Source organism: Balaenoptera musculus, chromosome 10 (assembly GCF_009873245.2).
Source record: "Balaenoptera musculus isolate JJ_BM4_2016_0621 chromosome 10, mBalMus1.pri.v3, whole genome shotgun sequence".
NCBI lineage: Eukaryota > Metazoa > Chordata > Mammalia > Artiodactyla > Balaenopteridae > Balaenoptera > Balaenoptera musculus.
In genome coordinates, this window is record NC_045794.1 from 9126476 (window position 1) to 9140974 (window position 14499).

A 14499-nucleotide genomic window follows, 5' to 3' on the forward strand; every position below is an offset into this window, starting at 1 on the left:
CCTGAGGTGACATGGGAACGGGCTTGGTTAATTTTCTTCACACACTGTTGCCTGGTCTTCTCCCAATATAGTATGAGTAAAATTAAGAGCCACCAGAGAGAAATTTTCAAAACATAGATATATATACCAGACTTAATTTATTCAACAAATATTCATTGAGTGCCTGTAAGATACCAAGCACTGTTCTAGGTGCGAGGGACCAAGCAAAGTCCAAAACAAAGTTCCTGGCCGTAATGAAGCATGACCTTGTGGAGGAAGCAACTGACAAGTTAAAGAAGTGAAATATATATACACTTCATACACCATACAGTACAAGTGGTAAGAAGGAAAGCAAGGCAGAAAATAGAGACAGGGCTCTGTGTGTTGGGGGAAGAGCCACAGACCTAGATGGATTCTGAAAGGGACATAGACAAGTCAAAAAGATGAAGGGACACATAGCTAATTTTCCTATTCAGGAATTGGTGCTTCAATATGGCTTTATAGTGATGAATAAAGATCATATTTTCAAAACAGCAACAACATTCTTCAAATCAATTTAAGACCATGTTCTGTGTTATTCCCTCATTTTTCACAGAGCAACTGGCATGGACTTGAGGAATGTCACTGCTTAAGTTTAGCTTAAGCAAAACAGAATTAAGGAATCAAGTCTGCTAGAATAACAGCTAACATCTATTGAACACTTTACAGTGCCAATCACTGTTCCAAGGGCTAGATATATGTATATTTAATCTATATAAACAAAACATATTTATCTGCACAGCAATTCTGTGAAGTGGTTACTATTATTCCCAATGTATGAGCACAATGAATGAACAAAATGAAAAGTTAAACTACTTGTTTCAGGCCACACAGTTAGTGAGTGGCTGAGCCTGGAACACAAATCCATGGTACCTGCCATCCAGGGGCAAGCTTGAACCACTGTAACATACGTACCGCTTCCATGGCCAGAACAAAGGAAACCCATACATAATGGATCTCCCAGTAAAATAGGGATGACTTAGAATCACACAGTGTTAGGTCTTGAAATTAATTCAGAAATCTTGTCACACACCCTGATCTTAGAGACCCAGAAGGAATGACCCAAACCCAGATGTCAAGTGTTCAAATTCCCAAGCTGTCCTTTCTTCAGTATAATGTGTTTGTGTTAGCTGTTGTTTGTGGCTGTATATCTAGATCTATAAATCACACCTTTGCTTAAAGAGCACTAATAAATAAAATTCCCAGCAGGGTGTGCCTGGCCTTTAGGACTTAGGAAGCCAGATTTCTATAGAATGCATACTCACATAGACCCATACGTGTTAACTGTTCTAATCTGGTGGACTGTTCTGATACCGTGGATGGTGTCATTCCTCACAAAGATCCTGTCGTCCAGGCCATTTGTGGCAGGAATCATCCCCATCTGACACTTTTTCAAGTACAGATTTCCACTGGCTCACTACTAGCTCTTGCTGGTAACACATTCCTTGGTTTGGTAAATCTCCATACTGCTTCTAGTCAAGACGGTAATGACGAAACCATTAATATTGATAGTGCTCTACAGTTTGGTTCAGTAGTAACAAGTCCTACTTGAGAAAATGATAAGTCATTCCTGAGGCTGGAAGCAGGGAAATACAACAGTAAACACTGCTTATCATTTTTTTTCCCCCAACAAACATTTATCAGGCACTTACATGCAAAATTAAGAAGAAAGAGTAATCTCTCCTCTTACCCTCTCCCATCCTCATTGGAGAGGAGAACTGGGAAGGGAAGAGCATAGGACCCTAGGCCTCGATTTTGCAATCTAGTTTAGGAGGCAGATACCTTATCGAAGCAAGTAAACAAGGAAAAGAACAATGCTGAGAGTTTAGAAGGACAAGTGATTGAAATCAGGGATTGAGAAATTTGTATCGGAGACCGGAGACCGTAGCATTTGGTATGAATGTTGGCGATTGGGAAATTAGAGTAGGGAAAGGACACTCTGAACCTGAAGCCCTGTTGCACCAGACGTTAATGTCAACCACTAAGAAAAGATAAGCAAGTAGCCTTTGGGTGGGAGGTGGTCCGCTGACGAGAGGTTTTACCCGAAGGGATTCCACCTAAAGGATAAGAAGTCCTTATTCTTCCTTGAGGTCATAAGACAGGACTCCTTTATGTAATTGCTCCCATTTATAGAGAAAGGAAAAGGTCCATTCTGGTTCTCCTGTCCACAGTAATGAAATGAGATTTCTTTTATCACTGCTGACTCCAGGTCCACCCCTCCCCCACCCCAAAATCCTCGCTCATCAATCTTTCACTGAGCACCTAGTAATGCCTCCTAGGATGCTGAACAATGCTCAGAAAAAGATGAAAATTACACGAGTTCTCCCTGTCAGGATTTCAGAGACTCACGAAAGAGAGAGGCATACAAAGAAATAATGGCACCTAAGATAAGACTAGCAAGAATGCAGGTCTGAATAAAATCCAAGGAGATAAAGTATAAAAGTTCAGGAACTGTGGCGTTGGGGGAAGGAAGATCTTGAGAAGAGCCTGGCCTGAGACACCTTACAGGGCATTTGCCAGTAAGGGGTGGAATAAATGTTGAAGAGTGATGGAGGGAACGCTTGAACCAGATTAAAAGCCAAGTGGGTTTAAAACAAAGTGGTGAGTTTGGTGAGTAGAGTGCATACATTTCAGGACTGGAGACTTGCTCGGAAGCCAGAGATGAAGGGCCCTGAGTGTCATGTTAGGGAGCCTGGGCTCCACCCTGTAACTCAGTGGGCAGATACCCCTCGCTTCATATCCACAGGGTGACTTGCTGAAAATAGGAATTTCTGCGCCCTACTTCAGAGTGTAGGACCTAGGAATCTACATTTTTAACCGCCTCTCCAGGTGATTCTTAAATAAATTGTGATAACAGTGGCCAGAGTAAGGGGATCTTTGAAAAATTTTAAGCATGGAAGAAAAGTAAACAAATTGACATTTAAAAAATATTACATATGTTCATACTATATATGTGTGTATGTGTGTGTTTCATATCTAACCTTTGAACTAGTTCAAAACTATTTTCCATGTATGGGCATCTCATTTCCCCCATTAGGAGAGAAAGACCATGCTTACCTCAACGTGCCTCATCAACTAATTACTCCTCCTCCGACCACAGCCAACGGTGCTTCAGGGTCTTCAAACATAGGTGGCAGGAGTCCCCACGCAGGGGAAAGGCCACACCTAAGACCTCCTTCCGAGATCCATACTGGCCCCAGCATCTTCAGCACCTCATCCAATGTTGCAGTGTTGAAGGGCTGCTACCTTATCTGCCATAAGTCTGATAATATCTAATCATGGCACTACCCCTCCTTAATGGCTTTGCATTGTCCACAGGAATAAGGCCAAGTGCCAAGGTAAAGCATTAAAAAAAATCTCAATCCAGTCCCTACCTACTTTTCCCAATTTATTTCTTACAGATATCACTGGTGCACTTGAGGGACCAACCACATGGAACCACTTATCATTCCGAGGTATGTGACATACATTTCCATCTCTGTACCTTTGCACATGCTGTATTTTCTGTGAAATACTGACTGTCCTGACTCCACATTAGTGCCTGCCTGGGAAACTCCTGCTCATGCTTCAAGATCCAGCTTAGATGTCACCTCCTCTGTGAAGCCTTCCTTGATTCCCTCTGAGAGAAATACTTTAATTACTCCACCTCTTTCAATTATTATCTGGCTGTTTTGATTCTGGCAAAGAAGAGTCCTAACAGCTCCTTTCTCTATCACCTATCCTGTCTTTTGCAGCCCTTCATATATTTAGCATATTTCGTTAATACTAAATTACAAAAATAACAACCACATAAATGACAAATTAATAGAATTTTTCTCCCAATGGATTGAGCGATTTCCAATGGGATATGGTGTTCTTGTTTGCCTTTGTTTTAATATTTGCAGAATAGAAGCTCTACTCAACAAGTTTTAAAATTTCTTTCTTCCTTTCATTCTTTCTTTTTTTCTTTACTACTGTTTATGCTCTTGAACTCTTGTTTGCAGAAAAATCATTATATTTCTTTCCAAAGAATACTATGACAAAGTACCACAAACTGGGTGGCTTAGAACAACAGAAGTTTATTCTCACAGTTCTGGAAGCCTAGGTCCAAAATAAGTGTCCGTGGGGCTGTGCTCTCTGTGACGGTTCTAGAGGGAGAATCCTTCCTTGCTTCTTCCTGCTTCTGGGGGCTCCAGGTACCCCTTGGCTTGTGGCAGCATCACTCCAGTCTTTGCCTCATCTTCATATGGTCTTCTCCCTTCGAGATCCTTACCTTAATTACACCTACAACGGCCCTTTTATCAAATAAGTCCACGTTCCAGATTCCAGAGATGAGGACGTCGGCGTATCTTTTGGGGCGCTACCAGTCAGCCCACTACAATGATCTTCTTGCTTGTAAACTATGTGTCGATAGTGTTTTCATTATGTCACAAACGCTAATAAAACGTTTTTGACATTTTGGCGTAATTTAGGAAGTGCCTAGGACACAATCTCACCAAGTGTCATTCTTATAGATGACAGAAGGTGATATAGCAGGAAAATTGGATAATTGATCATTCATTCAGATTTGCTTTGGATGTTAACATAACTTAAACTCTTGACCTAGGAAACCACTAAAAGAGCAGCTGACTTCAACTATCTTTAAAAATGCTTGGTTGCAACCAATTAGTCTCCTTCCCCTGATAGATTACCTTGTCCTCTTTGGTGAATTTGAACAGTGTAATAGTTGGGAATCAAGCTCTCATGGAATTAAACTGAGATTTACCCTGTTTTAATTACCAAAGCAGAAAACAAAGAAATGTTACTACTCAAGAAATCCTATTAATTCTAAATTAAATTACACAGAAGCACACACCGAAGGAAGAGTGTAACATTGAATAACTTATATCTAAAAACTTTGTTTGCAGTTTAAATCAGGGTTTCTCAACCTTGGCATTATTGGCATTTGGGGCTAGATAATTCTTTGCTGTGGGGCTCCTGTGATTAGAGGGTGTAGCCTTCTTGGCCTCTACCAGTTGGATGCCAGCAGCCCCTCCCTAAATTGTGATGACCAAAAATGTTTCCAGACATTGACAGATGTCCCTGTGGGACAAAACTGCCCCTGAATGAGAACCACTAGTTTAAATGGGAAAACTCATATTTTAAAAATTGAAAAGTAAAAATTTCTTTGTTGATTTGTGTAGAAGGGAAAGTGATCCTGATAGTTGTGATATTACAGATTTGCTCCTAAAAACATAGAAGAATTTTTGTGAGGAGCTAAAATAGAAAGCAATTATATGTTTCAAACTTATTGTTACTTATGCTTTCTGAATTTATTTCCCCATATTAAAAAATGGAAATTATAATACCTCTTGGAACACTATGAGATCAAGTAAAATAACAAAATATAATACAAAATAAAATAACAAATACAAAATACAAAATATAATACAAAGTAAAATAACAAAATATCAGAGGGCTGAGCACATAGCAGGTGCACAAAAAAGTTAATTTTTTTCTTTCCTCATGGACCTATGGAGGCCTTTCTGTTGTTTCCTTTGGTTGTCTTATTATATTTTTTTCTTGTGTGTTTCAGCATAACTTTGGTTCCAGAGGATTGTATTAAGACTTTGTAAAGTGATATTCTTGTCTAAAGCAAACCAGAATCTAGATTTGGCTGTTTGTGGAACTTTCTTGCTTTTAATTTTAAGGGAGAGAGAGAAGGGGAAGGGGCGAGGGCACACTAGAAAAAAGGAAAGAATATCTCTCTCCTGCAGCCACCCTAACAGATATTGTTTTAGAGATAGAAAAGAAGTTAGAGGAACCACAATCAGAAGAGATTGTAAAAGACTCAGAGTATAAGCAATGCTAAACTTACCCCATAGGTTGCGTTTTCCAAAAAGATCTTGTGATCCACTCCATTGGTAGAGGGACCTCTCTACATGCAATGTTATTGAGTGTAGATTTCCCACTGGGACACTACTGGCCTTCACTGGTAACCCATTCCTGGGTACAGTAAGTTTTCATAGCTCTCCCACCTAAAATATTAATAACTAAACATTAACGATAAAAGGGCCCCAGTGTATGAGGAAAAGGGTTTGGTTCAGTAACAAGATCATGCTATAATGGAGCTTTTATATCTTTAGATCAAATCAGTCTTCAAACCCCAGATTTACATATTTAACTAACGGATTTTCTACGAGGGCCTCAAATTAAATAAGTTCAAAACAGGGCTCCTCTTCTCTCCCCAGAACCTGTTCCCCTCTTGTGTCACCCATCTCAGTGATGTCACTAACCTCTCCTACTCCCTACTCATCTCTGCTGACCTCTGCTCTGGCCCTAAACTTGTCAGATGTGACCTTCTCCCTTTCTCCCTTATCCCACAGATCTAATGAACTAAATCCTGTCGATTCAGTTTCTTAAGTAGCTTTTAAATCTGTGCCTTCCTTCCATTGCTCTTCGAATGCCATCATGTTTTATTGGCAACAACCTCCTAGCTGTTCTCCCTGACTTCAGTCCTGCCCCCTCCAATTTAGTGAACACAGTATAGATTTTTCTTCTAAAGAGCAAACCTTTTTGCCTCCTTGTCCCACTTAAAACCTTTCACTGGTTCCCTCATTGCTTTCTGGATAAAGTCCAAACTTTTAATACAGAGGCTTTGGCTACTTCCCAAAGTTCATTTCTTGGCACTAACCAGCCCTCTAGCACTGTGGTCACTGCACCACCACCCATAAACACTCAGTGTAAACCGTGGTCTCACCGAAGTACTTTAAGTTTCCCAAAACACACTCTCCTTGCTTCTGCTCCTCCCACCCCTAACCCCTAACCTTCTTTCAGCTTATTTTATCCTGCTCCATCAGTTTCGGTTTAGACATCATTCCTTCAGGGAGGATTTCCTTGGTCTGCCAAGAGAGGGTCACGTGTCGTCCTCTGGGGTTCAGTTTCATGTTGACTTACACTCACAAGGCAGGAAGCTGCTTCTTGTTCCACAGTTTCATCCCCAGCTCCTAGTCCATAGTGTGCTGTTAATAATAGTTGTTACATAATTGAAATACCTGGCAAATGATAATAAGATTTCAGTTGTCTTGACTGTGATCCTTATATTTATCTCAGTATCTCATATTACATACTTATTTATTTATTGAATAAAGAGGTATGCTTTTTCTATCACACATAGATCTTTCAGTCTGTACCCAAGCCCACTGCCGTTATTATCTATATTCAATACAGAGAACTTTCTCCTAAGCCAGGCCCAAGTTTGGTTTATTAGTTTGTTTTTCTGTTACGTTGTTTTAAAGAATTGCCAAAAGTGTAGTTTGCATTTTAAGTGTTCTTTTAAAATATTTAAACAATATTTTTAAGACATCAATGATGTAATCTGATTTTTTCACATATTTCCTTTTTAGAAAAATTACGGTAAAAAAAGTACATAACAAAATTTACCATCTTATCCTTTTTAATTACAAGATAGATAACATGTGCTTATCTAACATGTTTTTTTATTATATCACTGAAACTAAAGCAAAATACCCTGTTCATTGGGTTAAAATAGCCTGCAATATGTGTGTACACTTCAGTACAATTAGTAAAAAAAAAGTCTAGAATTCACTCTGTCTTTCGTATTCTAATGACACACTGCACATGAAGATGTATACATCTTCTCCTCTGTTTTTTTCATATCAGGGTGCCACGCCCATGGTCTAAAACAAGACCTCTGATTAAGCTTGTGTCATTCTCAGATTAACATTTCATCTCCATGATCTCAACAGTGAAGAGTTTGTTAACTTAAAACAGTAAAACAGCCAGTTATTTTACCAGTAAAGTGGGTTTATTAGGGAGCAGCAAAAAATTGCAACTTGGGGACATGCAACCGTGGTGAACCCCATGCAAGTCCAGTAAAACAAAAGAGAAGAAATTATTTTATAGAGAAGGGAAATTTGGGAGCTATAAAAACACAAAGTTCATTGGAGGAAACTGGGAGTTCAAAGTATAGTAGCTTTTCATTAGCTGAGTTTTGAGAGTCTTTCTTTCGTTGGCTGAGCTGTTGCCAGGCGAGAAGAAAATCTTTCTTCCCCCTATTGACAGCAGTAGTGTCACATCCTGCCAGAAATGTGAGGTACACCTCTTTCCATTGGAATCTGTATTGATGTCAAATGGTACGTGCCTGAGAGCTCTCTCTTCTAGCCTCCTGACTTCATCTTTTTTTTTTTTTTCATGATTCTCACTGCGTCTTTGGTCAGGTCTTTATTCAAAATTAGCTGTCCAAAATGCTATGACCTTTACTGAATAAATAAATATGCAGCAGCCTTCTTTTCCTCTGTGGTGGGTTTCTTTTCTGTGGGCTTCTTTTTTTTTTTTTTAATTTTTATTTATTATTTACTTATTATGTTTATTTTTGGCTGTGTTGGGTCTTCGTTTCTGTGCGAGGGCTTTCTCTAGCTGCGGCGAGTGGGGGTCCACTCTTCATCGCGGTGCGCGGGCCTCTCACCATCGCGGCCTCTCTTGTTGCGGAGCACAGGCTCCAGACGCGCAGGCTCAGTAGTTGTGGCTCACGGGCCCAGTTACTCCGCGGCATGTGGGATCTTCCCAGACCAGGGCTCGAACCCGTGTCCCCTGCATTGGCAGGCAGATTCTCAACCACTGCGCCACCAGGGAAGCCCCTGGGCTTCTTTTTAGCAGGCTTCTTTTCAGCTGCCGGTTTCTTGGTCACTGCAGCCTTTTTTCCCACCAAAGGCTTCTTTGGCTTCTTCAGCTTCCTAACGCAAACAGCCTCCTTTCCCTTCTTTCCCACCGCAGGCTTCTTGCCTGGAATCCCCTTCTCATCTGATTTGACTTCTAGCGCTGCTGCTGCCCTGTCCATCCGGATTTTGTGGTTCTTGGCCTGGCGAAGAATGGTGTTCCGGCGCATGGTCTTTGCATATGGGTTTAGCTTCAACGTGATTCTCAGGTTTTTCAGTGGATTCTTCTTCAGGACTCTGCGATGAATCTTCTTGCGTGGTGCTCGGAGGGCCCTTTGGATCTCTGGGCTTTTCAAGATTCTGCTAAGGTCTGTATTGAGCATCTTGCGCATGGGGAGGTAGTAGTTACTCGAGGGAGGCAGCTTTACGCCAAGTGCCATACAGCTCCTCTAACTTGCGGAAAGCACTTTCAGTCCAAATGCAGAAACGTCCCACATGCCCACCAGGAGCAAGTTTCAAAATGTTCAGTTTGCTTACATTAAGCAGAGTAATTCCAGGGATGTTTCTGAAGGCCTTGATGATACCATTGTCCTCATTATAAATGATGCAGGGTCCCCTGCGCTGGATACGGCGACGGTTTCTCATTTTGCCTTTGCCAGCTCTCATTCACTGCGAAGCGTAGACCTTTTTGATATCATTCCAAGCCTTAAGTTTCTTCAGGAGCAAAACAGCCTCCTTGGTCTTCTTGTAGCCTTCAACTTTATCTTCAACCACCAAAGGAAGTTCAGGAACTTCCTCTATACGATGACCTTTAGACATGACCAGCGCTGGTAAAGCCGAGGCAGCCAACGCAGAGCAGATGGCATGTCGCTTCTGTGTTGTATTCACTCTGCGGTGCTAACGTCGCCAGGTCTTGGTTCTTGCAAACATGCGGCCCCCACGACACATATTTCCAAAAGCACCCTGGCCAGAACGGTGAGTGCCGCCACCTTGAACCCTGGGAATTCGAGCCACAGCTCTGCCAGTACCCCAAGACTCAGCACTGGTTTGATGACCTGCTAATTCACTGACAGCATAGGGCTGTCTGTTGTTTCTGCGTAAGTTGGTGTGAACAAAGTTCACAATATCTGGTCGAATGGGAGCCTTGAACACAGCAGGCAAAGTGACATTTTTGCCAGATGACTCCCCCTTTTCAGAGTACACTGATATCAGTGGACGAGCACATGCCGTGGCGGGGAGAGGAGAAGGCCACACTCCTCTCAACCCGGCGGCTCCCACAGGAAAAAGGCTGACTTCATCTTAATGAGGTTTCCCTTTATTAGTTTTCACAAGGTCAGTAGGTTCTTCTTACTTTTTAATGGCCTAAAAGGGGTCCACAATAGCCTCTGTTAAGACATCATCAACTTCAGCATGAATTTTAGTATGTACAGGTGTTCTGGCCCCATCTACAAGTGTTTCCCTGTCCATCTCTTCGCTACCCTAGACTTGTTCCAAACACTGTAGTGCCTTTTCCTCTGCAGCTGTCAATCCTCCTGTTATTCTTCTGGGATGAAGACCCTAATAATAAACACACAAACACAAAACCATCCCAGCACTGGAATTCTTCAATTAGCTGCAACTGTAGTTCATGGTTAAGTAAAATATTTTTTTGAAGGGGTATTCTGGATCATTCACACCGTTTAATACAGTTAAGTTAATATAATGTGCTGACTTTCTGAATACATTTAAGAGGCTAAATAGTCCGTTAAATGCATAGGAAAAGAACAGACTGCTTTAGCACAGTGTCAAAGCGAAAGAAACTATAAAGCCATCTTAACCATTTTTAAGCATAGAGTTAAGTAGTGTTAAGTATATTCACATTGTTGTGCTACGGATCTCTAGAACTTTTTCATCCTGCGGCACTGAAACTGTCTATCCACTAAACATTCATCTCTCTCCTCTCTCCAGCCCTTGGCAACCACCTTTCTATTTTCTTTTTCTATGAGTTTGACTACTTTACATACTTCATATAAGTGAAATCATACAGCATTTGTCCTTTTGTGAATGGCTCATTTCACTTAGCATAATATCCTCAAGGTTCATCCATACTGTACCATGTGACAGGATTTTCTTCTTTTTTAAGGTGGCATAATACTCCATTGTATGTTTATACCACATTTTCTTTATCCCTTCATCTGTCAATAGACCTTTGGGTTGCTTCTATGTCTTGGTTATTGTGAATAGTGCAGCAATGAACATGGGCGTGCAAATATCTCTTTGAGATCCAACTTTGGTTTCTTTTAGATAGTGAAGGAGTTCAGAATATGCTGGTTTTCAGCTTCATATATGTATTTGTTGAGCTTGCTCTTTTCACTTAACATTTTGTTGGTGAGATACAACCATACTGTTTCATGTAGCTTCAGATCATTCAATTTCGTTGCTATATGCTATATGATATTTTATAATTTTACCGAAATTTATTTTTCTATTCTAGTATTATAGGTATATGATCTTTTTCTGGTTTGGGACTATTACAAACAGTTCAGCTAAGTACCTTCTTATTCAGTTATCTTAGTGAATATGTACTAGAGTTTCTCGAAGATAGATACCCTAAAGTAGAATTGCTAGGCCATCGGTATGCATATATTCAACTGCACTAAATAATTAAAACTTATTTTTCAAAAATATTGTACCAATTTAAAGTCTTATAAGCATATAAGAGTTTTGCAGTGTTCCACATCCTCCCCAGTATTTGGTGTGACCCCATGTTAAATTTTTCTGACCTCATGGGTGTGTGATAGTAACTTATTTTTCATTGTCCGTTTTGCCTAGGAATCTCACAGGTCAAGAGAGGCCATCAGTCGCTTCCATCTTTTGAGGTGCCTATGATATTTTAAAAAAATAAGAAATGCCAAAGCACAAAAATATTGTATTATTGTGCTATTTATAAGATAACTACAATTTTAAAAAAATAATTCTTTTTAATTTGTAAATTAATTGTAATTCACATTACAAGCAGTGTGATCCTCCAGGAATGGAATGCAAGTTTAAAGTCTTACAATGAACATCTTCCATCCCATTAATGTATACCTATAACTGTGTGTACAACTCTCATTTAGAGATAACATCAAAAAGTCCTGTTGAAGGAACTTTTCAAATAGAAGTCCTGAGCTAAATGGTCATACTGACTTCATCTATCTACCCCCTGCCTCCCCCTCCATCCTGCCACCCCGCCCCCATCTCTACTGCCAACTCTTGCATTTGAGAAAACCGTCTTTGATGTCTGCTGGACCTATTGGTTCCACCCTAATTTTGTTAATGAAATACTTGAAAATGAACATTGAGGGAAAAACTTCAAAAATAATTCACAAAAGAATAGTCTGGTGGATATGTCAAGAGAAGATGAAGGGATCTTTCCTCCTGCTTTGCTTTGTGAAGGTTCTTTACTCAACAAGCATTGATTAAGTACTATCACATTCAAGGAAGTGTGCTTATTAGCACTTTGAAGGAAATAAGAGTAAAACCAGGTGCCTGCATTCCCTGAAGCTCATCTGCTAGTTGGGGAACTAGGCATGAAAACAACCAATAATCAGAAGGCAGTATGATCAGTGCAATAGAAGCAGAAAGAACAAAGGGATTAATGGAGATGACCTTTGAGCTAGAACTTGAAACATGAGGAGTTTACCTGTTGGTCAAGAAGTAGGTTTCCCAGAAAATTAATAGCATAGATAAGTGGTCACTGCATTGGGGAAGTGCTTGGTAGTGTGGGAGAACACATACCAGTGCAGTGTGGACCGTCTGAAGGTTTGCTTTGGAGATACAGGTAAGAGCAAGTAGTAAAATGTAACACGGGGGCCAGATCCTGAGTGCCTTGAGTGTCACGACAAACACAAACTGTTAATAATAAATTATCAACAGTTCAACACCAAGCAGTGATATGATCTTATTTGCACTGCCACAGAGATAATTCTTGTGGCAGTGCAAAGGATGGCTTGGGAGAGGAGAAAGAGGAGTAGACTCTCTAGTCTAGACAATAAAATGGGGACATTCACAGAGGAACACCGGGATGAGTCAGGGTAGGGGGGCGAAATGGCACAGGCAGACACGTTATGGGCTGTGTCCCTGCAAGACCCAGATCTTTTCTATTACCACCTGCTGCTTTCCTGAGTCACTTGCCCTGTAAATCACTGCCCTGGAACCACCACCCAAATGGGTCTCAGTGCAGTCGTCTGTTTCCGGGGGCAATCAGTGGATCCTTGGGACAACCGTGGGCTATGCCGGTTCCACAGAATGGGAGGACTGTATTGCTAAAAGGCACCCTAGAATCTAATCCAGTACTTACCTGAGGAAATTTAGGTCCAGAGAAGTTAAGTAACTCACCCAAGGCCATAACAGCTAATCACTGGCTGAGTCAGGACTCAAACCTGTCCCAGGATCCTGGGGTTCCAAGTTTGTCACAGAACAGAACCAGAACTCCAGGTCCCTGTTTCCTGCTTCTGTTGTTTCTCTCTGATGAGTCACACTGAAAGTTACTAGCAGCGATGTGTATAAGATCCCTTGTGGACACTGTTGGGTAAGGTGCTAGTACATTTAGTTTTCTCACAATGGCGAAGGCACAGCACCAAGCTCTGAAACACACAAACTAAATACAGTTTTTCCCTGTGGGCGTCTGCTCACCTGGGCAGTTCTGTCTGGGCTCCCCTTTATTCTTTTCTGCATAACATGAGAGGAGGTCCAAGAATTTGTAGACAAGCCTTAGTGAATGCACAGCACCAATCATGGTGGGGAAAACAAGGTCATTAAGTAGCAATAGAAGAGGAACAGTAGATTATGTGGTTTTCAGAGCAGCTGACTTGAAGAAAGGAAATTCAGTAGAGGATAGGTGCACTTTCTGATTTAATACTTGAAATGAGATAGTTGTAACCTGTCTGATGCAGAATTAGGTAGGTAGCCAGTGTGGGGTGTGAGATGAAATAGCCCTGACCAAAACCACATACTTATCACATTTCCCAAGTTGCCAAAATTTGCCACCATTATAAACAGTTTTTTGAGTGATAAACCATTATCTCTAGAAACTCTGACCTTCCCCTTCTATCCCTATTAAAATGATGGGATGCACTAATTAATTCATTAATATTAATTGCTGTAATGCCTAGTAATATGTGGTTGCTGTGTGTTTAAGGTAAATGACCATAAATGCAAAGGTTGGTGTAAGAACTTTTATCATATACTTTATCTCTTTTGATCCCCAAATCAGCCCTTGTACCTAGGTAACATTTTCCTCATTTTAGGATGAGAAAACTGAGGCTCAGAGAGGTTAAGGGGAAAGCCCCAAGTCACACAGCCAGGAAGTGGCAGAACTGTGATTTTACTCCATGTCTTCTGATCTCAAATACCATATTCTTTCCATTACATCTGTTTGGTATATCAGCGGAAACCTCTAAGACAAATGGGGCTCACATCTCAAAAAAGAGACTAATACAAGACATAACAGAGTATGGGGTAAATAGCAAACCCAGATTTAAAATAACTATTTGAAAAAAACTCATATCAACAGCTGACTAAATGTTACTGAGTGCACACTGTGCCTATGGATTAAACACTGTAGCTAGGAAATACAAACCCATGGCTCCATTTTTTTAATATATTAGTTTCAAATGTACAGCATAGTGATTCAATATTTTATGCATTGTGATATGATCATCACTATGAGTCTAGTTACCATCTATCACCATACAAAGTTATTACAGTATTATTGACTCTTCCTTATGCTGTACATTACATCCCTGTGACTTACTTATTTTATAACGAAGTTTGTACCTCTTAATCCCCTTCACCTATTTCACTCATCCCCCTCACTGCCCTC

The 14499-nt window shown here is 40.6% G+C and overlaps 1 protein-coding gene across 1 annotated transcript; it reads right to left on the reverse strand.

Annotated features, from left to right (window-relative positions):
• Positions 1-383: 383 nt before the first annotated feature.
• LOC118902018 (60S ribosomal protein L4-like) lies at positions 384-9538 on the reverse strand. Its single transcript, XM_036865880.1, has 2 exons — positions 8626-9538; positions 384-394 (listed from the first exon to the last, which is right to left on the reverse strand). Exons 1-2 carry the CDS (start codon positions 9092-9094, stop codon positions 384-386), a joined length of 480 nt encoding a protein of 159 aa, XP_036721775.1. The 5' UTR covers positions 9095-9538.
• Positions 9539-14499: the final 4961 nt, after the last annotated feature.

Excerpts from the sequence above, each read along its gene's own strand:
- LOC118902018 (XM_036865880.1), bottom strand. The coding sequence starts at position 9,094 with ATGGCACTTGGCGTAAAGCTGCCTCCCTCGAGTAACTACTACCTCCCC.